Genomic DNA, 22,817 nt, shown 5'->3' with positions numbered 1-22,817 from the left:
CAGTGATAAGGAAGATTCCATAAGTCTTCCATCAAAAGAGACCTCAGATCTCATTTTCAAGTAGCAACTTTGAATTGTGGTACACTTACTGGTTTGTATTTGACTTCTAATTTTTAGATAGTTCAGAACTTTGTCAGCTTCCATTTGTTTACAGCATTTTTAACGTTTTAGTTATGAGTCAAAACTTACCAGCTGTTCATTTTTGGTGGGTTGACCTTAAGAATAGCTGTATAAAAAGGAAAAAGAAGGAAGGGAAGGAACCAGGGTGAGGGCAGGCTTCTCCTTCCTTACTCTGTCTGCGCTACGGCTGTGAGCTGGCTGAGCCGCCTCCCCTCTGTGGGAAAGGAGAGTTTGATCTTTGCAGATTTTGCCCTCTGGCCGCTGAGTGCTGACTGGGGTTGTGGTCTTGGTGAAACAGAGGAGAATAGAGTTCCTATCAACAATTGATTTCAAATACATTTAAAACTTTTTTTAACCCATAGATCCACTAAACTTGTAATAATTGAGAGATTGCTGCTTCTGGCGGAACGCTATGTGATCACTATAGAGGTAAGCCTCTCCTCGTCCAGGCACTTCGTTCATCATGTTACCAGACTAAATGCTGGGGATGGATTTTGTCGTGTTTCACACTATCCATCTGACATATTTGACTTTATCACATCTTTTTCAAGGACTTTTACTCTGTTCCACGAACTATTCTACCTCATGGTGCCTCGTTTCATGGACATCTTTTAACTCTTAATGTTACCTATGAGTCTACCAAAGATGCCTTCACTGTAGAGGTAGGTGTACATTGAGCTCTACAGCTGTCTTATTTTATCTTGTTATTTGCATAAGAACAGTGTTGACTCAGATCACTGTTTGGTAACACAATGATAAAGGCCTGAAATGAAAGGAATTGGTGGGACTGCAAGCAGATTCGTGAAAAGTGCAAGGGTGCAGTACAGGGTCTGCTGATGGTTAAGTGCTATAAAGAACAGCTGAGAATAAGACAGGATAAGTTGGTGGAGGATGCCCGGAATATTGTGGATGAAGATGGATAGGGAGAATCTGAGGTGGTGACATGTAAGCAAAGACTTGAATACAAGTGACAGCGTAAATGATGTTTGCTTAGAAGGACATTCCAAGCTAAGGAAGCAGCAGGGCTGCACACAAGCTGGTGGCTGGTGTGAGGAATGCCTGTGAGAAAAGCAAGGAGGGGACGGTACTGCCGTGGAGAAAGGAATTGAGATTTTGTTCCATGCATTATCGCGGTTCTTAATTACAGCCAAAGGCAAGCCTCTCAAGATTAGGGATTTGGATCTGGGTTCTCTGCTGAGTTTCCAACTTCTACATCAGTATGCTCAGTAGATCAGTAAATGCTCACTAGCAGTTGTTTAATTGAATGCATAAATGAATTCTCCCACTACTGTGTGTAACTGTTTTGCAGGCTCACAGTAACGAAACCATAGGGAGTGTCCGGTGGAAGATTGCCAAGCAGTTGTGCTCTCCTGTGGATAATATACAGATATTTACAAATGATAGCCTGGTAGGTTCAGATCCACAGCTTTTAGCACTTCAGCCTGACGCAAGTACTTTCTTCTTCCTTTCCCTCTCGATAATTAAGAAACCACTTTTTGCAGCTGACGGTGAATAAAGATCAGAAGTTGCTCCACCAGCTGGGCTTTTCTGATGAACAGGTCCTGACGGTGAAGACATCGGGCAGCGGCACACCCTCCGGGAGCTCAGCAGATTCCTCCACCAGCTCCAGCAGCAGCAGCAGTGGAGTTTTCAGTTCATCATATGCCATGGAGCAGGTGCTATACTGAGTGATACATTTCTCTCTCTCTCTCTCTCTCTTTTTTTTTTTTTAAGATTTATTTGTTTACAAGTCAGAGTTACACACAGAGAGGAGGAGAGGCAGAGAGAGAGAGAGGTCTTCCATCTGCTGGTTCACTCCCCAATTGGCCGCAATGGCCAGAGCTGCACCGATCCAAAGCCAGGAGTCATGAGCTTCTTCTGGGTCTCCTACGTGGGTACAGGGGCCCAAGGACTTGGGCCATCTTGTACTGCTTTCCCAGGCCATAGCAGAGAGCTGGATCGGAAGTGGAGCATCCAGGACTCGAACCAGCAGCGCTCATATGGGATGCCGGCACTGCAGGCAGCAGCTTAACCCGCTGTGCCATAGCGGTGGCAAGTGATACATTTCAATGCAAATAAAAAGAGTTGACAATATATTTTTGCAGGCAGCCCATGTAAATATATATGATAATGTCCTTGGGTCTCAGATAGGATCTGGGTCTTCAGAACTGTGTAATTGGGGAATGCCAGGATCCACTGGTGGTGGGAGTGCAGGGAGGGGGGCGATGGATTTCTCCACCTTTAGAACCACAGAACCTTCCAAATCACTAATTTCGCCTGGCTGCCCACTGTCCCCTCATACAGCGCTCTTCATTGAATCAGTCATTTCCTTTAGCATTCAAACATGTTACGTTATCTCTGCCGTCTTTAAAAAGTACTTCCTGGTTGTACCTTCAGTTACTGTGCCTCTCTCTCCTTTCCAAATCAGAGCTCCTTGAAAGAATTGTCCTATCTTGACTTCTCTCGGAAAGAGTCGACTCTTCTCAGCTTGTTCTGGCACTCTTAACTCTCCATACTCATTTTCCTTTTTTTTAATATATATGTATATATATTTTATTTAAGTGAAAATGACAGAGATGTTTCAGCTGCTGGTTCAACTTCTCAGATGGCCATAACAGCCGGGCTCAGCCAGGCCAAAGCCAGGGACCTGGGCTCCATTCAGCTCTCCCACATTGGTGGCAGATGCCCAAGTACTTGGGCCATCATCCACCGCTTTCCCAGGTGCATTAGCATGGAGTTGGAGTGAAACAAAGAGCAGCCAGGACTTGAACTGGAACTCTGATCTGGAACGCTGGTTGTAAGCAGCGGCTTCATGGACCGTGCTACAACACTGCTCCAGTTCCTGCTCCCTTGAAATACTCTTCGTTTGGCTTTCCAGCCTTGCCTGTTTTTCCCCTGCCCTCTGCCTGTCCCTTGCTTGTTCTTCGACTCCCTGCTCTCCATACAGAGCAGTTCTCTGGCCCAGTCCTTGAGCCTGTCTTCCATCTACATTCATCCCCTTAATGAGCATATGCAGTCTCAGAGCTTTACATGTGGAATATGTTGATAATGCCCCAATTTTGTCTTTCTTCTGAAGTCCAGGTATACAAGTCTATCTCCCTACTCAACGTCTTCTGCTGGGCACCCTATCCAGAGTTGAGCTCTGATATCCTTTCTTACCATGTCACTCCCGCCCCAAACCGCTTCAGCCCATAGTCTTGCTCTCCCTCAGATAGTAGCATCTCCACAGTTCTAAATTGCTCGTCCCCAGATCCTGGCTTCTCTTCTTTCCCTCACACACATGCCGGTCTACAAATCCTTGACTGCCTTTAAAAACCTGGCTGCTTGCATGGCTTTACCAGCCTGGGCCACTTTCTCCCTCGCCTGGAGCGTTTCGGTAGTGCTCTCCTGTGTCTCACAGCTTCTGCCCTTAGGCCAGTTCTGTGCTTGCTTTGTAGGGCACCCTGTGGGCCCTCCTCAGCTCCTTCCACTGGGTCCCATCTCACTCAAAAGTCTTAACCAGGATTTCATGTCCTACCTCTGCTCGCAAAACCCTCTGACCCTCTTCCCACTCATAGCACTCTAGCTACACTGGCCTCCTTGTGGTCCTCAGCACCTTAGGGCCTGTGTACCTGCTCTTCTGTGAGCCTTCTTGACAGTCTTTTTTGTCTTGTTTATTTATCTCCCTCTAAAACGTAGATGCCAGGAGAGCTGGCATTTGTCAGTTTTGTTCACTGCTAAAGCAGTGCCTGCCGTAAGATACATTCTCTCTGTGTATTTTGTGCCTTTTCTGTGCGGGGGCTGAGCTGGGCTCCAGAGCACAAAGCCGAACAAGCCTGTTGTGCCAGGCTGGTGTTGTGGTATAGCACGTTAAGCTGCTGCTTGCGATGCTGCCATCCCATCTCGAAGTGCTGGTTTGAGTACCTGGTACTCTGCACTTCTGATCCAGCTTCATGCTTATGCATCCTGGGAAGCAGCAAGTGATGGCCCAGGTTCTTAGGGCCCTGCCACCCACAGGGGAGATCCACGTGGGGTTCCTGGCTCCTTGTTTCAGCCTGGCCCAGACCTTGGCTGTTGTGGCCATTACAGGAGTGAGGTAGGGGATGAAAGATTCTCTCTCTCTCTCTCTCTCTGTCTCTCTCTCTTCCTCTCTTCCTCACTGGCTCTCTATCTCTCCATCACTGTGTTTTAGAGAAATCAAAAAAAGAACACTATATTCCTTTAATTTAATCCCAAATATAAGATCTTTGTGTGACTGTGTCTTTCTAACCTTGCTATAAATACCAAAGAACTCTTCAGGTTCAGTAAAGTTTGTGGAAAAATGAAATTAAAATAAAAGTTTATTTGGCCCCTGAAAATTTTGGAATGCATGCAGTTTTTTCCTAGTATGTATTCTCTACAGACTTCATGAAGATCCCTGTTTATAACAAGAATTTAAGGAAGAAATCCCACTCCAAGTGTCAACAGTTTACAGCAAAACAATATACCTAGCATCTTCAAATGTCACATTTTTAAACTGCTTCATATTTATCCCAAATTACTTAAAATATTTCCACATGTACATGCATTTATAATGACATCTAGTTTCCTTTCTCCTATTAACCAGTCTAGAACTTTAATCACCTGTGATTTTCTTCTTTGTAGTTTATCAGTTTTGTCTTTTCTGACCTTCATGAAAAGCAAAGTAACTTACCTTTTCTCAGATTATATATTTTTTAAGGCTTTGTATGAGTGTGTGAGTTACACACACACACGCACGCACGTGCACACACACATGCACGCTGCCTTAGTTTCGCTTTCCTGCAGACTGACAGTGATTAACCTGTTGTGCCCGCTCTCCCTTGTATTGCCTACCCAGACCTTTTGTGTTAAAATCTCTGCAGCTGCTTTGCCCCTTGGCCAGCAGGTGGCTAGGAGAAGGGGGAGCCAGTGACACTGGATGGATGGTCATGGTCTCTTGCTCTGGTGGATCCCCACCTAGTGGTCTTCAGTGCAGATGAGCACTGCCCCCTCCAGCTTGCATGTGGCCCTAGTGTTGGTGAGCGTGGTTAGAGAAGGAGAGCGTTCTTTTGCAAATAGTGCTCCTGTTGTGCTCTTTCCCCCAGGAGAAGTCTCTCCCTGGTGTCGTGATGGCTCTTGTGTGTAACGTCTTTGACATGCTTTACCAGCTTGCCAACCTAGAAGAGCCAAGGTATGTACAGATGCTTGGGAGGCTTGAGAGAAAGTTACTTGCTAAGGTCAGGAAACCAGAGAACTAATTACTTGAAAAGTGTTGTACTTGACATTTTATCCTAAATGACTTTGTTACTGAAACTGGCTTATGTGGAAAAAAAAAAAAAATTTGTATTTGAAAAATTTTAGGATAACTCTACGAGTACGAAAGCTTCTGCTCTTGATACCCACTGACCCAGCCATTCAGGAAGCTCTTGATCAGCTCGATTCTTTAGGAAGAAAGGTAAGAGTAACATGAATAGTTATTTAACTGTCATGGAGATTCTATACCGTGATTCAGTGAAAGTGCAGCCTGCAATCACATTAAACCAAAGGATATTCCTCTTCCAACATTTCTTCTTCTTTTCAAAGACGCCTTTGCTGCAAGTAGAAATGAGAGCCTCAAGTTGACTTTAAAATATTCAGATAGTCAAGAATGACAGCAGACTTAGAGCTGGACAAGCCTTAGATACCCTCCGGGGTCATGTGTTAGGAAACAATGAGATAAAGTCACTTGTCCAGGATCCTACTCTAGTTCTGACTTAGTTGAGATGTTTCTCTTCTGTCGTAATACTTCTCTGAGTGATTGTTGTGTGTCTGAGTTGCTGATATAAATGGATTATTTAATTTTTTTTACAATTGATATTTACAATTCATTTGAATTTTTAGAACGCTGTTTCTTTCAAGGTTTTTATATATGTACAAATTGTCTTTGTCTATATTATTTAATTATGTACTCAAATACGTTTAGAACAAAGTTGTCAGAACTAAGTTTTGTATTTTATATCTTAGTGGTTGAAATGCACATCAGCTTGGTCATTTATGGCGGATGTATTAATTGGAGGGAGACCGGAACTAATACTAGCTAAAAAAATTTTTTTGAAACTGTGATACTTCAACAATCTTATAATTTCATTACTAATATTCACAAGTATGAGTTTTGAAATGAAAATTTAAATAAACTTGCCAGTGTTGCTTAGAATGAATTCTCGGAAGTTTCATGTATATTTGAATATTGTTGAACACTTAGAATTGTTGTGATGAGGTTTGATGTTTTAATGGAGTGTGGGTTTATGAAGTTAATTTTTTGAAAGTTAGATTGGTACAGCTTATATACAGAGGAAAGGGAACATTTTTATTAAGAGGGAAAGAATATTAGCATTAATACTAAGATCTCTTTCTTTTAAATTTATGCTTGTAAGACATGTGTTTCTGTTTTCATTCTTTAAACTTAGAAAACACTGCTGTCTGAATCAAGTTCTCAGTCTTCCAAGTCTCCGTCCCTCTCTTCAAAGCAGCAGCATCAGCCAAGTGCCAGTTCCATTTTAGAAAGTCTGTTTCGGTCTTTTGCCCCAGGAATGTCCACCTTCAGAGTGCTCTACAACTTAGAAGTAAGAAGCCTGACTTTTTTTATTTCATTTTGATAGATCCTTTGTGGTTTGTAGATTCATGCTTTCAGATATCAGAAATAGATTAATAGGTTTTGTTGTTTTGGATTGCTGTTACAAAATTAGTTTTAAAAAATAGAAGTTGAAACTAAAAGTTTTGCCTTTGAAAAGGCTTTTTTTCCATCTATTTTGTCTATGTTCGTTGTTACACTTGGAAAAGAACACCTTAGTGTCACACATGTGTCATTGCCTTCCTCTGAAAGTCAGGTCTGTGTAATATGAATTATTAGTCCTCAGCCTCCTTGACTAAATGCATCTTCAGTTGTTAAAAAGCTCTTATAGCTTGTGGCCATTAATGAAACTTTATGAAGAATTCATCAGCAGGCATGTTATTATTTCAAGGTCAAAAAAACTGTTGGATGTGTTAGAGCAAAAGATTATTATGATGGCTGTCTTAGTTCATTTGGACTGCTGTAATGAATTAGCACAGCCTGGTTGCCTTAAGCAGCCAGCACTTGCGGCCCTCAGTGCTGAAGCCTGGCGAGTGCCCGATGAGCGTCTGGTGATGTGCCACGTCCTGCTTCATACACAGCTGTCTTCTCTTGCACCTCACTTGGCTGACAGACAGTGGAGCGCTCTGGGGTCTCGCTTTTTTTTATTTTTCAAGGATTTATTTTATTTATTTGAAAGGCAGAGATACAGAGAGAGAGAGAGAGATCTTCTGTCTGCTGGTTCACTCCCCAAATGACCACAACGGCCAGGGCTGGGCCAGACCTAAGCCAGGAGCAAGGAACTTCTGGTTCTTCCACGTGGGTGCAGGGACCCAAGCACTTAGGCCATCTTCTGCTGCTTTCCCAGCCGCCATTAGCAGGGAGCTGGATCGGCAGTGGAGCAGCCATATGGGATGCCAGTGCCATGGGTGGCAGCTTTACTCGCTCTCTGGGTTGTCTTACAAGGGCATTCATTCGTGAGGGTTCCTTCCCTTAGTGCCTTCACTGCAGGCAGTAGGATTTCACACTGTCGCACTTAGCTGCCTCCCCAAAACCTGCTTTAAAACGAGCAGATGTAGTTCAGTAGACACTGACCAGTTGTTTACTGTGTATGAGTCATTGTTATTTCAAATAAATAAATAAATATCTTGTGATAGTTAAGCATTCAGAATTGGGAGAAATAGGATATCTATATGCTAAGTCTAGACAGCCTATCACAAACCTAGGGCAGTGTAAAAGGCAATCAAATAAAACCAGTCCTACTCTTGGAAAGTGACGAATGAGTCCTTGTGCCACTTCAGATCTGGGAGGAATAAAGCCTTGGCTGATTCTGATTTGTTCTAGGAAGTAATATCCAGGCAGGTATTTCTCAACGCATATCCAAGCCTACACAACAAGAATTCTCATACCTTGTTCCTTGAGCAGATATCCTATATCTTGATTATCATGTATGTTGCATAGGTTTTGAGTCATAACAAAGATTAAAAATTGGTAAGAGGGTACCAGTGTTTCTCTAAAGTCTTACTTCATCTGATGATCTTATTTGGAGAATATAGTTGCATTCATTAGTTTGTATGCTCCACTTGGCTTGCATGTTCAACGTGTGATAACACTTCATATTTGCCTTAAAGTACTGTCTTGAAAAAAGAAAATTCAGAAGGAAAAAATACTTAGTAAATATTTTAAAACAAAGCATGTCCCTATTTAATGTAGACACTTAAAAATATATCAGAGTTTCAGGCCGGCGCCGTGACTTAACAGGCTAATCCTCCACCTTGTGGCGCCGGCACACCGGGTTCTAGTCCTGGTTGGGGCGCAGGATTCTATCCCGGTTGCCCCTCTTCCAGGCCAGCTCTCTGCTATGGCCCGGGAAGGCAGTGGAGGATGGCCCAAGTCCTTGGGCCCTGCACCCGCATGGGAGACCTGGAGAAGCACCTGGCTCCTGGCTTCGGATCAGCGCGGTACACCTACCGCAGCGGCCATTGGAGGGTGAACCAACGGCAAAGGAAGACCTTTCTGTCTCTCTCTCTCACTGTCCACTCTGCCTGTCAAAAAAAAATATATATATATATCAGAGTTTCAGAACACAAGATTATCTAGAAATTTTGGCCCATTTAAGCTTACAAAATGTTCATGTTGCAACAGCTGACAAATTTATCACTTGCTTTTGAATGATTACCTTAAAAAATGTAAGGTAGAATTCTTAACATCCACATTTGAGAGCATCTAGAAAAGCAGAATGGTCCAATGATGATCCTGGCTCATCATCAAATACTTAACATTGCATTATCCAGTATAATTTTAGGACTTCTGAGTAACTGTGAATTACTTTGATAAGTTGTGTTTTGCTTTAAATACACATAATATTTGGAAAACTTAAGCCTTCCAAAAGCAGCTATTACAGCTGTCATCCGGAAGGTTAATTTCCTGTATTTTGCTCCTTGACTTAGGCTTGCCTACTAGAAAACTTCAGAATGGATATTGCCAGCACCTGTCCCCTAAGGAAGCTGTCTGCACTAGCTGTTGGCCCCCCATCCGTGGAGGGCAAGCAGGTAGATGCAGAGCTGGGTGTGCTCAGGCAGGGTTAGAGGGGCACAGGCTCCTTCCCTACCGCCGGCCTCCCCTGAGGCTGGTGAGCTTGCTTCCCAAGGAGCAACCTAGGAAGGAAGCATCTCTAACAGAAACCCACTGGGTGGGCTCACAACACCCATGGACTCCTAGAAGCAGACATTTTAGAGTAGAAGATCTTGAACTAGATCAGATTTAAAGCTGAGGCAATAGGAGATTTTTAAATATGTAAATTGTGACAACTAAATAAAAAACAGCTGTTTGCTGAGCATTTATTTTTGCTGGTGCTTGTTCTAAGTGCCGTAGGTCTGCCTTACTTAGTCCAAGCAGCCCTCTGGTAGGAGTGATTTTTACCCTGACTTAACTGATGAGAACACTGAGGCAAAAGGGACAACCATGTGACCAGGACCTCTCAGCGAGTGAGTGATAAAGCCAGAACGTGACATAGATTCTTCACTTGTGCTAGCTCTAGTGGGATTATTTGAGGGACGTGATCCTCCACCCACCAGAGCACTCGGTTACGCCTGAAGGACCTGGATAGCGGAGTGACACACATCTGGGTTGGAATTCTGACCACATGACCTTGAGGTCACATAACCTCTTGGACCTCAGTCCCTCACCTATAAAGTTAATTGCAATGTCTAGTGCGTTGTGGATGCTCAGTAAGTCGAAGTCAGTCATTATTAAGGAGCTCACCTAGCATGTTTAGTATTGGGGCTATTTTATAAAGCTTGGGTTTACATACTTATTGTTGGAACTTACCCAGCGTATCACTTAAAATCATCTATTTTTATGTAAACCGCTATGCCTGAGACTTTCACATTTGCCATTTTCATAAAAACCACATAGTAGCTTTCCTTGGAACACAATGACTATGGCTGGCATCGTGACACAGAGGGCACACACCTGGAATGCTGGCATCTCATGTGAGTGCCTGTTTGAGTCCTGGCTGCTCCACTTCTCATCTAGCTCCCTGCTAATGCAATTGGGAAAGCAATGGAAGATGGCACAAATCCTTGGGCCCCTGCCACCCAGGTGGGAGACCCCAGATGGAGTCCCAGGCTCCTGGCCATCTGGGAAGCGAACCAATGGTTGGAAGATCTCTTTCTCCCTCTCTTTCAAATAAATAAATAAATCTTTAAATGGGGGGGTGGGGGACAAAAAATATTTCTTCATAAGTAAATAGAATGTGGAAAATGTGACCAATTTAAGTGTAAACTGGCAGTTTCCGTATTCAGTATGCACCATGTAAAGAGATTCTGACTTGAGTTGTCAGCATCTTACTTAGTGAAGTGTAATTTCTGCTGAAAGCGTGGAAATGATTAATTGTGCTTGTCTGTTTCCTAGGTTTTAAGCTCCAAACTCATGCCAACAGCGGATGATGACATGGCGAGAAGCTGTGCGAAATCCTTCTGTGAAAACTTCCTCAAAGCAGGAGGCTTGAGGTTAGAGTTTGAATGCAGTGTTATTCAAGGTGCAAGCAATGGTTTATAGGTATTTTAGTTCTTTTCTCCTGTAAGAAATGGAGAGGTTGACAAGCTGTCATGTGAAGCATTGTGTGAGCTCCAACAGGAAGCAGTGTTGTTCCTGTCCTCTTGATCACTGGGATTCATTTTGTGAGTGTTGGTTATCTGAACAGCATACAGAAGCACGTCCCTTTCTCCTCTGCTAGTGGGGGAGGTTGTCAAGAAGAACCGAGGTGGGAGTATTAAAACAGAGCCACGTCAAAGTCCTGGTGGGAGGGGAGCCAGAGCACCATGGAGCGTTGATGATGTTTATATGGCGTGAGTTAAGCTGAGAACCGAGACCTGAGCAAAGATTGTCCCAGTGAGTAAGAGCAGAAGAGAAAGGGCACTGTGAGCTAAGGTGGGGCATCCTGGGTGAAAACCTGACACTGTGGCTCCTGTCTGCCCGGGAGGCCCAAGAAGAGATTGAGGGAGAATTCTGCCTCATAACGTTGAGGACCTGGACGTTATCTTGCAGTCCGTAGGAAAACAGGTCCCCTTCTAAGCCAGCAGCCACCTAAAACAATCACCCTGGCAGCCGTGGAGAAGGTGAGTGGAAACGAGGCAGGCATGACAGCTAAGTGCTCTGGTGATGCTCCCCAGAAGAGAGATAGGGCAGGAGTAGAGTGGCATCTGTAAGATGTAAGCTGGTCTTCGTGACTAGTTAGGTATAAGGTAGGGACATTTATTAAGTAGCCTATAAAATAGCTTAAGAGAATGGGTGAGTAGTCAGTCTCACACACACATACAGACATATGTATGTTCTTTTTTAAAAAAATTATTTATTGTAAAGAGTTACAGAGAGGCCAGCGCCGCGGCTCAATAGGCTAATCCTCCACCTTGCGGCACTGGCACACTGGGTTCTAGTCCCTGTCGGGGCGCCGGATTCTGTCCCAGTTGCCCCTCTTCCAGGCCAGCTCTCTGCTATGGCCCGGGAAGGCAGTGGAGGATGGCCCAAGTCCTTGGGCCCTGCACCCGCATGGGAGACCAGGAGAAGCACCTGGCTCCTGGCTTCGGATCAGCGCGATGGACCGGCCACAGCAGCCATTGGAGGGTGAACCAACGGAAAAGGAAGACCTTTCTTTCTGTCTCTCTCTCTCGCTATCCACTCTGACTGTCAAAAAAAAAAAAAAAAAGAGTTACAGAGAGAGGTAGAGCTGGAGAGACAGGTCTTCCATCCGCTAGTTCACTCCCCAAATGACCACAGTGGCTGGAGCTGAGCTGATCTGAAGCCAGGAGCCAGGAGCTTCTTCTGGGTCTCCCACAGGGGTGCAGGGGCCCAAGGACTTGCACCATCTTCCACTGCTTTCCCAGGCCATAGCAGAGAGCCAGATTGGAAGTGAAACAGCCGGGACTCAAACCAGCACCCATATGGGATTCTGGTGCTGCAGGCTGGGGTTTTAACCCACTGCACCACAGTGCCAGCCCCCATATATATATTCTTAATAGACATATAAGCATACATATTTATGGATTACAGTATGATATTTCAATACATATACCCTAATGTGTAATGATCAGATTACAGTGATTAGTGTATCCATCATCTCAGATTCGTATCATATCTTTGTACTGGGAACATTCAGGATGAATGGTGAGTCTATAGGCAGTTTGGAAAATAAACATTTGGAGGATGGAGACCACAGAAGCAGGAAAAGCAAATTTGATTGTATCCCTTTGAGTCATGTGCAGTGGGTGGCTGGGATGTGGGGCTCAAGGGAAGGGCGGAGAGTGGGATGGAGACTTGGGAGTGGCGTCAGTGTGTTAAGAGCATGGGATGGAGACAGAGTGGCATTGCTGTGTTAAGCCAGCAGGCACGACCCAGCTGGCAGGGATGAGAAGCAAGTGGAAGGAAGGAAGGAGGACAATGAGTAGAAAGCTCTCCTTCAGGTATGTGAGAGACAGGAGGTAACAGTCTATCAAAGGGAAGAATACATGCAGGAGAAGTTTGCTTTTCTGTTTTCAGAGTGTTTTCTTATTTGTTTTCGTTTTTGTTTGAAAGAGAGACAAAGATCTTCCATTCGCTGGTTCAGTTCCCAAGTGTGTGGAACTGTTGGGCATAGGCCAGGCTGAAGCTGGGAGCCTGGAACTCAATCCAGGTCTGCCACGAGGGTGGCAGGGACCCAACTACTTGAATCATTATCTGCTGCCTCCCAGAGTGTGTATTAGCAGGAAGTAGAACCCGGAGTAGAGCCCAGACTTGAACCCTGGCCCTCCCAGATAGCATGTGGGATCCTGAGTGGTTTCCTAACTGCTGTGCTAAATGCCCAACCCTGCTTTTCTGTTTTGATTTTAGTTTGTAGAAGACCTGTTCTGTTTATTGGCTAACTTAAATGGGCCATTGATGGAGAAAAGAATAGAGATCAAAGAACAAGAGGAATTTGGCAGAGCTCAGTTCTACTGTTGAGAGATTTGCTCTAGGAAGAAGCAGCATGCTGTTTCTCTGGACAGGGAAGCAGTGAGGATGAACTTGAAGCTGGAGTGAAGGAAAGATAGTTGCAGACTTTCCTGTCTGGAGGTCTGGTGGGGAAGGGAAGCTGGGTAAGGACCCTAAGGAGATAGAGGAAAGGAGAAACAGGAAAGGCAGGGTTAAATAAGTTCCCAAACCGTGAGGGAAGGCCTGGTGCCCAGATGTAGTTTTATTCTTTGCTTCACACCGTAGACGCATTCCTGGGAAAGACTGATTTCAAATTCCTGAGCTATTGACAGGGCTATGATAATAAAGGTATTTTATTTTGGCTCATTTGTTTATGTCAGTTAATTCCCACACCAGCTATTGTTTTAAGCACTGGGAGCAGAACAGTAAGTAGATTAGATCAAAATCCAAATCCTCATCAAGCCTACAGTCTGGAGGGGGGAGACAGATAATAAGCAAGTAAAAGCATAGGTCAGATGATGATTAGAGCTGTGAAGAAAAATAAAGCAGGAAGCCGGGATGGAGAGGGTTGTGGGTTTCAGTAGGGTGATCAAGAAGAGCTCCAGTGATGTGTGATATCGTACAAAGACCTGAAGGAGATGCGAGAGCGAGCCTCATGGAGATACTGGGCAGGGGCGTGGCAGCTTTTCAGAGAAGCAGGCGGTGTGTACCCTGCTAGTAAACACCCCGGTACCCGTGGAGTCCAGAGGGCAGTGTGGTTGGGGCCCAGAGCTTGAGCTTGTGGCGGTCCCAGAGGTTGGGTTATGTCGGGTCTTGCAGGCTGTTCTGAAGGCCTTGCTCTTCCTGTGTAGGAACTAAGAAGCCACTGAAGGAGTTTGCACAGAGGAGCAATGTGGTCTGATGTAGGTTTTAAGAGGGTCACTCCTGGTGATCATTTGAGAATAGGCTTGGAGGGTGGAGGCCAAGGGCAGAAGCAGGAAGAATAGTTAGGAAACTTTTGCAATACCATAGGGTGTAGTGGATGTGGAAAACAGCATGATTAAATTCTGGATATGTTTCTGAATTGAGAGTTCTACTGGTATCAAGATAGCCATGTTCAGTGTGAACCCAAACCAGTTAGTAAGATGGTTTTATCTGAACACTGAGGGTTATAGGTATCATAGGAAATCATTGTTAAGGAAATGTGCAGAGTCTGTTTATATGTAAGAATCTTTTTTATTTTTTAAGTTTTATCCATTTGAAAGGCAATGAGAGACAGGAAGAGAAAGAGATCTTCCATCTGCTCATTTACGACCCAATGGCCACAACGTCTGGGGCTGGCAAGGCCGAAGGCAGGAGCCTAAAACTCCATCCAGGTCTCCCACGTGAGGGCAGAGACCCAAATATTTGGGCCATCCTCTGCTGCTTTCTCAGGCACGTGAGCAGAGAGCTGGATTGGCAGCAGAGCAGCCGAGACTCAAACCAGTACTCCCCTATAGGGTATGGTACGCCAGTGTCATAGTATAGACAGCATCTTCCCCTGGAGCCACAGTGCTGACTTCATGTCTGACAATCCTTAAGTGACTGGTAACATTTATGAGCAATTGTGTTACTTGCAGAAAACATCTACCAAAAAAATAGAAGTTTTGGGGCCAGCATTGTGTCTCTTCTGTCACAGTGGTTTAAGCTGCCACATGAGATGCTTGCATCCCACATAAGAGTGCTGGTTCGAGTCCAGGCTACTCCAGGCTCTGATCAGACTTTCTGCTAATGCATTCTGGGAGGTAACAAATGATGGCCCACGTGCTTGGGCCCCTACCTCCCACATTTGTGACCTGGGTGGAGATCAAGGCTTATGCCTTTGTCATGGACCATCCCTGACTGTTGTGGGCATTTAGAAAGTGAACCAGCAGATGGAAGATTAATCTCTATCAGCCTCTCTGTCTCCCTCTCTCTCACTATGCCTTTCAAGGAAATAAAAATAAATTTTTAAATTTTAAAATTAGAAGTCTAATATCCTGCCTTTTCACTTTTCTTTGAAGTTTGGTTGTCAATGTCATGCAGAGGGACTCCATCCCATCAGAAGTAGACTATGAAACAAGACAAGGTGTTTATTCCATCTGTCTGCAGCTTGCAAGGTATGTTAATGCATGGTGTTGGTCTCACAAGGCAATACCTGAGTTTATTTTCCTTCCCAAATCATATTATTCTAAATATTGTAAAGTGAAGTAACCTGTACAAGTCGCTTTTTTTTCTCTTAAGATTTTTGTTGGTTGGACAAACAATGCCCACGATGCTAGATGAAGACCTCGCTAAAGATGGCATCGAAGCACTTTCTTCCCGCCCGTTCCGCAACGTCAGCCGGCAAACCAGCAGACAGATGTCCTTATGTGGCACCCCAGAGAAGTCATCCTACCGACAGCTGTCAGTGTCCGACAGGTCTTCCATCAGAGTGGAGGAAATCATCCCCGCTGCTCGAGTGGCAATACAGGTGAGTGCCCGTGCTTCCCAAAACTGGGAAGCACCTCTTATTTGGAAGACACTATCTGGGGGAAAGGGGCTATATGAATATAAAAATGATTAAGATGTGAATATTGCCTGAGAGGAATTTAGGGCAAGAAAGAGACCACCAGGGAAACATCACTGTGATGCAAGGGAGAAAGTATCAAGTGTCGTAAAACTACAAAGCTGTGGGCTATACAAAATAATGGACTCATTTCCTTTACCTGTGGCTATCATGGAAGATTTTAGATTGGAAGCAGCATTTGCAGTAGACATTGACAGCTAAATAGGGATTCGAGACCTAGAGATAAGTATTTAGGATTTGAGAGAGATTTATTCATGCAAAGGGAAGGGCATGGGCAAAGTTATCAGAATTTGGGGCTGACATTGTGTCACAGAGGGTTAAACCCCTACTTTCAACAACAGCATCCCATACCAACATGCTGGTTTGATTCCCTGCTGCTCCACTTCCAGTCCAGCTACCTGCTGATGTGCCTGGGAAGGCAGCAGAAGATGGCCCAAGTGTTTTGGCACCTGCATCCACATGGGAGACCTAGATGGAGTTCCTGGCTCCAGCCTAGCCCAAACCTGACTGTTGTAGCCACTTGAGGAGTGAAACAGCAGATGGAGGATTTCTCTGCCTCTCCCTCTGTCTGTGTTACTCTGCCTTTCAAATAAATAAATCTTTCAAAAAAAAAACCCAGAATGTGGGAAGGGGAAAGAGTGAAAACAGGACTGGTGATGGGTAACTTGAAGGCAGAGCACCAAGAGCAGAGTCTATAAAACAGAGCAGTATGGCAGCATGGAAAAGGCTGGCCTGCATGGTGTTGGAGGGAAAGTCTCCCAGAGCAGAGCAGGAAGAAGGTTATAGAAGTCATGGGATGTGTTCTGTTCTCCTGACACTCTCTCCGTGCTTCATTAGACAATGGAAGTGAGCGACTTCACCTCCACTGTGGCTTGTTTCATGAGACTGTCATGGGCTGCGGCTGCTGGGCGGCTTGACCTCGTCGGGAGTAGCCAGCCAATTAAAGAAAGTAATTCTCTGTTTCCTGCTGGAATTCGAAACAGACTCAGCAGCTCAGGTACCAATTTAAAATAGGACAGTAATTAGAACATTGGGTAAGAGGTTGCCATCAGAGTCGCTGCGGTTTGTCAGCATCACAAAAGGCAGAGCACCTTTTTCTTTTGAGCTGAGTGAAATTTCCTCAAGCCATACACCTAGTATTTGCTTCATTTATTGTGTAAATCATACATCATTTAAGAAAACACCCGTTCATAAACACATAGAGTAAGTGGGGAAAAGTGAGTCAAATCAGTTTTAGCTGAACTGAGTATAAAGGTGTCAGGAGGCCAATAATTGTGACTGCAGTGCAAATTCATCCAGAATTGAGACCTGGGAGACAGTCCTTTCCTTGGTGTTTTGAAAAATTTGACATACAAACAGCAAAATGCAGGAATGCTAAGTGTACTGGATTTTTACGTGTACAACCATACCTGGACCAAGTTGCAAAATTTCTGCTATCCCAGGAAGCCCCCTCCTGCCCCTGAAATTGCACACTTCTTTTTTGTCAGCCAGCATTAACTTTGGCTTGTGAGCACATTTTGGGGTACTTGCAAATGTGCGTTGAGGGCAAAGCTGTTAGGGTGTTTCAAATGCAGTGATTCAGTCTCGTTTCTCAGACCACAGTGCTTTCTTGAAATCCTGCATGGGATGATGGAGACACCAGGGGTCGGGTTAGGCAGTGTCTTACAGGCTACTGTAAAGACTCTGCCTTTTTCTGCATGGGAAGTCGGAAGCCACTGAAGGATTTTGTGCGGAGCGGTACCGTGACCTGGATTATATCCAGTTGATCTTATGAGAACAGACTTGGAGGGTGGCGGGTTCTGGACTGTATTTACAGGATGTTAGATTACACACTGTTCCTGCAGGGCCCTCAGCAGACATCTGCTTGCCCTTTTTCAGGCAGCAATTGCAGCTCTGGGAGTGAAGGGGAGCCTGCAGCCCTGCATGCCGGCATCTGTGTGCGGCAGCAGTCCGTGTCCACCAAAGATGCGCTGATTGCTGGCGAAGCCCTGTCCCTGCTGGTTACGTGCCTGCAGCTCCGGAGCCAGCAGCTGGGTATGCAGGAGGCTTGCGGTGGGGAGGGGGGTCCCGTGGGGCCAGGCCAAGTTCCTTCTGGGAATTATTTATAGTTCTTTATGGATAAGGTTCTGTTAATAGAAAAGAAGCAGAAGGGTTGGCATGTGGAGTAGGTGGGACGGGATGCCGGTATTCATGTTTTCTTCTGAAGGAGCATTCACTGAGCACTTGGATAGACAGTTCCCCTGCAGGTGATACAGGGACTGTCTAGTCGCAGAGTTAAAACAACCCAAAAGCAATCCATCTTCGTGGCTGGCTTTGACAAGCTGGGGCTGTTGCTCATCATTCTTCAGCATCGCAGCAAACCCAGGCTCTGTCCCCGATGATCTCTTCTCTGTCTGCCTCATTCCCCTGCTGCTCTCATCCAGGGTCACAGCCCTGAGTGCTCTCTGCGTGCTGACAGTACCTCTCTGTGGATGTGGCCTGGACCCCTCCTCTGACCTGTCCACCTCGATGTCGTACAGATATCCCAGGTTTACCTTCTGCAGAGTGGAGCCCCTGATCTTGCCCAAAGCACCCAAGAGATTTCCCGAGTTAGTTATTTTGGCCAAAACCCATAGCATCCTTGATTCCTTTTTTTCACACCCTGCTTCTAGCCCGCCAGCCCGTTCTCCCTCACACTGCATGTGGCCTGCAGCTCTCAGGACCCCCTTCATGTCAGCATCCCTTTAAGTTCTGCCGTGTTTCTTACTTGGATTGCAGCCACGCTGTCCAACTCATCTCCCTGCTTCTACCCATGCAGCGCATTATTTACACGGTAACCACAGTGAGCCTCCTAAAATAGAAGTCCTCTTTCCAAACCTTCTGGTGGCTCCTCAGTTCACTCAGAGTAAAAGCCAATACTTTTATTAAGGTCCGTACAGCCTACCTCCTCGACACATACACCTCGCCCTTATCCCCCTCCCTCACTCGCTCTGTGTCAGCCACCCAAGCCTCCTTTCTCAGGGCCCTGTTCCATCTTTCTGGCATGTTCTTTCCCCTCTTTCCAAATGGTTCTGTCTCCCTCATCTCCTGTAAGTCTTTGTTTACATGTCGTCTTAGTGAGATGTTCCCTGACCACTTAAAAAAAAAAAAAATACAGCCCTTCCTTTGCCCCAGCAGTATCCAAACCCCTTACCTTATTATTTCTTTTAATAATATGCAAATATGCAATGTAAATTACTTTCATAGATTTTTTTTTTTTTTTTTTTGACAGGCAGAGTGGATAGAGAGAGAGAGAAAGAGAGAAAGGTCTTCCTTTTTGTCGTTGGTTCACCCTCCAGTGGCCGCTGCGGCCGGCGCATCACTCTGATCCTAAGCCAGGAGCTAGGTGCTTCTCCTGGTCTCCCATGCGGGTGCAGGGCCCAAGGACTTGGGCCATCCTCCACTGCCTTCCCCGGCCATAGCAGAGAGCTGGCCTGGAAGAGGAGCAACCAGGATAGAATCTGGTGCCTCGACCAGGACTAGAACCCAGTGTGCCGGCACCATAAGGTGGAGGATTAGCCTGTTGAGCCACGGCACTGGCCATACTTTCATAGATTTTTGTCATCACCCTCTCCTCCACTAGATTGCAAGCTGTGTGAGGTCAGAGCCTTTTGTCTGTTTGTTCCCTGCTGACTCTCCAGCCCATAAGCACTGCCTGGTGTGTAGGACAGAGTTTTCACAACCCCACTTTGGGAAATTGTGCCCACATGTGGGAGCGGACCTCTAAGCTGTTACTGCTGATTTCAGATGCCCTCTATGTAGAAATGGTGATTGTTATGCATTGAGTGTAACACCCCACCCAATCACATAAATCAGATGTGAAGATAATCAAGATAAACAGAGAGAGGAAATAAGACATTTGTGGGACTTTCAAATAGTCTCTAAGATTATTTCCTGTGAGCAAGAATGCTTTTGAAGGTTTGTGCATGGGAAGGACAGGTTGCTGCAAGATGCCTTTTGAACGTGTCATACTCTGAACTGGGTTTGGCTTGGAAATAGTTCAGATCAAGAGGACGGAAGTGTCGGTTCTCTCCAAGCTTTTCTCTTTTATTATTTGTAAGTTTATTTTAGGGTACATATTGCTTTTTATAAGTGTTTCTAGTTTATTAAGGGAATACATGTTTATTCTGTTGCTGGTGTGTGCAGGGCATTGTGGGAACAAAGCTAAGACAAGACGTGGGTCCTGCTGTTGAGCACCTGAGAATTGAGTAGACGGGCAGACCTGGAAGCAGATGTGGAAGGTCCTGAATTCTGATCCACATAAAAGAGATGAATTTCTGTTTAAGTTGAGCTTAAGAGATTACTCACAATTCTTAAAATGCATTACCTAACTTAGTTCTTTTTTCCCCCATTCTCCTAATTTCTACTATTTAGCATCTTTCTATACCTTGCCCTGTGTTGCTGATTTTATCATCGATATTTTGCTGGGATCACCAAGTGCTGAAGTAAGGATTTTTTTTCATTACTCATGAAACCCCTTTTGTCATGTTCTGTTAGGGGCTGTCCTGGGTATGGGTGACATTGTGGCAAGTACAGAAGAAATGACATTTAGTCCTTCCAGGGACTCACAAAGACCACACTGAAAGACAAGGGAGCATTCTGCCACCCCTTCCATATCCCACCAAAAGTTAGGAGGCCAGAGTTAGGATTCGTGTGTGTTTGTAACAGATCTAACGTTATGGCTGGTGTGCAGCAACTGCAGCTCGCAAAGGCAGCTGGCATTAAGTGTCAACATACTGGGAAAATTCAGGAAGAACAACTTCAAACTATAAACTTCCTTTAGATGTGACCTTGAAAAGTAACTTCTCAAGAGGTTTTTCTTGTTTTCATTTACATTAGCTTATTAAGTAGAATAATTTAAGAAATCAGCTTACAAACCACACTTATTTTTAATTAGTCCTAGTTTATTCAATGGAAATGTTACCATTAAAACTTGAAGCACTTGTGCCTTGCAGTATGGTCCCGTGCCCTGGGTAAGTAGTGTGGTCTTGGGAGGAGAATCACTTTGGAGCAGTCTCAGTGCAGGCTGGTATCTGTCATTTCAGATTCGCCGGGTTGCCTGTGATCAGCTGTACACTCTGAGCCAGACGGACACTTCTGCTCACCCAGACGTGCAGAAGCCAAATCAGTTTCTCCTGGGTGTCATTCTCACAGCTCAGCTGCCTCTCTGGTCCCCAACCAGTATAATGAGAGGCGTCAACCAGAGGTGCGTCATGATGATGAAAAAGCTCACAGTAAACAAAGAGTAAATACTGTGTGTTCTGCTCCCCTAAAGTCCTCAGTACCTAATTGAGGTAATGGAGTTTCTCCTTCCTTCTTCTGACATCTCCTTGAAAGTGGGGTTTGTGTTTTTCTCTCCATTCGGAACAGGAGATTTGAGGAAACACTACCAGGCTTTCTTCTCCATCGTCGCCAGTTTTAGTGAGCCAGGTCCCTGTGCAGAGGTCACACTGCTTCTGTCCACCTGTGTGTCACTTTCTTGGCCCCGATGCTTCATAGCTCCATTTCGAGAGGTAGCTGGGGTGTCCTCCCAGCGTGCTTTCTTGGCTTCAGACATGCCTGAACTCCTGGTCCAGGCTCATTGCGTGGCTCAGGCAAGTCCCTTCTGCCTGCCACACCTTGTCTCTGCCGACTCATCTGCATGCCACGTGTTCTTAAACCTAGGCCCAGGGGAGGAGGTGCAGGTTGCACATCAGCCTCAAGCTACGTGGCTTTCTCCAGCTCAGCCTCACCAGACAGCCCCTGCCATGGGGCTGATAGGTGCCATGGAGATCTATGTTTATGATTAAAAAAAAAAAAAAAGATTTACTTTATTTATTTGTAAGACAGAGTTACAGAGAGAGGTAGAGACAGAGAGAAAGGTCTTCCATCCTCTGGTTCACAACCCAGATGGCCGCAATGGCCAGAGCTGCACTAATCCGACGCCAGGAGCGTGGGTGCAGGCGCCCAAGGACTTGGCCATCCTCTACTGCTTTCTCAGGCCATAGCAGAGAGCTGGATCAGAAGTGGAGCAGCCGGGACTAGAATCAGCACCTGTATGGGATGCCTTGCTTCAGGCCAGGGCTTTAACCTGCTGTGCCACAGTACTGGCCCCCTGAGTGTATGCTTTTTAAGTTAGAGTCCTAGAGGGGGTACTCTAACATATAAGTGTCCAAGCCTGGACTCAGTTTTTTTCTGCGACAAAACATACAAAACAAAAGTTTTACTATTTCAACCATTTTTAAGGGTTCAAGTCAGGGGCATTAAGTACATACACATTGTTATGCAACCAACACCACCGTCCATATCCGGAACTTTTTCGTTATCTCAAAATGAACTTTGTACTCACTGAACAGTAGGTGCCTCATCCTCCCTCCATCTAGCCCGGAGCAGCCAGCATTCTACTGTTGTCTTCATGAATTTGACTACTCTAGGTACTTCGTATAGGTGCACTCGTGTGTATGTTTTCCCTTGTGTCTGTTTTATTTCTTAGCATAATGTCCTCAAGGTTTACCTGAGTTGTAGCATGTATCAAAATGTCTTCCTTGTAAAGGCTGAATAATGTCTGTGTGAAGACTGTATTTCCTTATACATTCATCTACACTTGGATGTTTGGGTTTTGGCCGTGGTGAATAATGCTGCGACCCCTTTTCAGTCCTGTAGGCTGTCTTCTTGAGGCCCAGGCTGCTAGGCCTAGGCTGCCTGGTAACTCTGAGGACCCACCTGTGTTTCCCACAGTGGCCATCCCATTGTACTTTCCTACCAGCTGTGCAGATGTGCTGGACTCCTCCCCATCCCAGCAAGCTCTTGGATTGTTGTTTGTTGTTTTATTGTTGGTAGTAGTGGTCCTAGTAAGTGCAGAATGGTATCTCTTTGTGGTTTTGATTTGCATTTCCGTGCTAAGTGATGTTGAGCATCTCATTATGCGCACCTGTTCTTTGGAGACGTCTCTATTTAAGGCCTTTGCCCATTTTACATTGGATTACTTTTTTGAGTTTCTTTTTTTTTTTAATGTGTCCTAGATCTTAATCCCTTATTAAATACATGATGAGCAGATATTTTCCTACCTTGTTACACAAGTTTTTTGCTTTTGGTAAAGTCCGGGGTATTCCAGTT

General features: G+C 45.2%; 1 protein-coding gene across 1 annotated transcript in view; it reads left to right on the top strand.

Moving 5' to 3' along the window:
- The window catches only part of USP24 (ubiquitin specific peptidase 24), a 156,435-nt gene that overhangs the window by 85,380 nt on the left and 48,238 nt on the right, over positions 1-22,817 (top strand). Inside the window, exons 25-38 of the mRNA XM_062191402.1 lie at positions 483-549; positions 672-782; positions 1,430-1,528; positions 1,623-1,796; positions 5,205-5,290; positions 5,461-5,554; positions 6,546-6,701; positions 10,604-10,701; positions 15,160-15,255; positions 15,380-15,608; positions 16,542-16,701; positions 17,583-17,738; positions 20,097-20,167; positions 20,768-20,928. Of these exons, the coding sequence (XP_062047386.1) occupies positions 483-549; positions 672-782; positions 1,430-1,528; positions 1,623-1,796; positions 5,205-5,290; positions 5,461-5,554; positions 6,546-6,701; positions 10,604-10,701; positions 15,160-15,255; positions 15,380-15,608; positions 16,542-16,701; positions 17,583-17,738; positions 20,097-20,167; positions 20,768-20,928 (1,758 nt within the window). The remainder of the gene's footprint in view (positions 1-482; positions 550-671; positions 783-1,429; positions 1,529-1,622; positions 1,797-5,204; positions 5,291-5,460; positions 5,555-6,545; positions 6,702-10,603; positions 10,702-15,159; positions 15,256-15,379; positions 15,609-16,541; positions 16,702-17,582; positions 17,739-20,096; positions 20,168-20,767; positions 20,929-22,817) is intronic.

The sequence above is a fragment of the Lepus europaeus genome, chromosome 5, assembly GCF_033115175.1.
Source record: "Lepus europaeus isolate LE1 chromosome 5, mLepTim1.pri, whole genome shotgun sequence".
NCBI lineage: Eukaryota > Metazoa > Chordata > Mammalia > Lagomorpha > Leporidae > Lepus > Lepus europaeus.
Note: the sequence above shows the minus strand (reverse complement) of the source record. Positions and strands in the feature narration are given on the sequence as shown.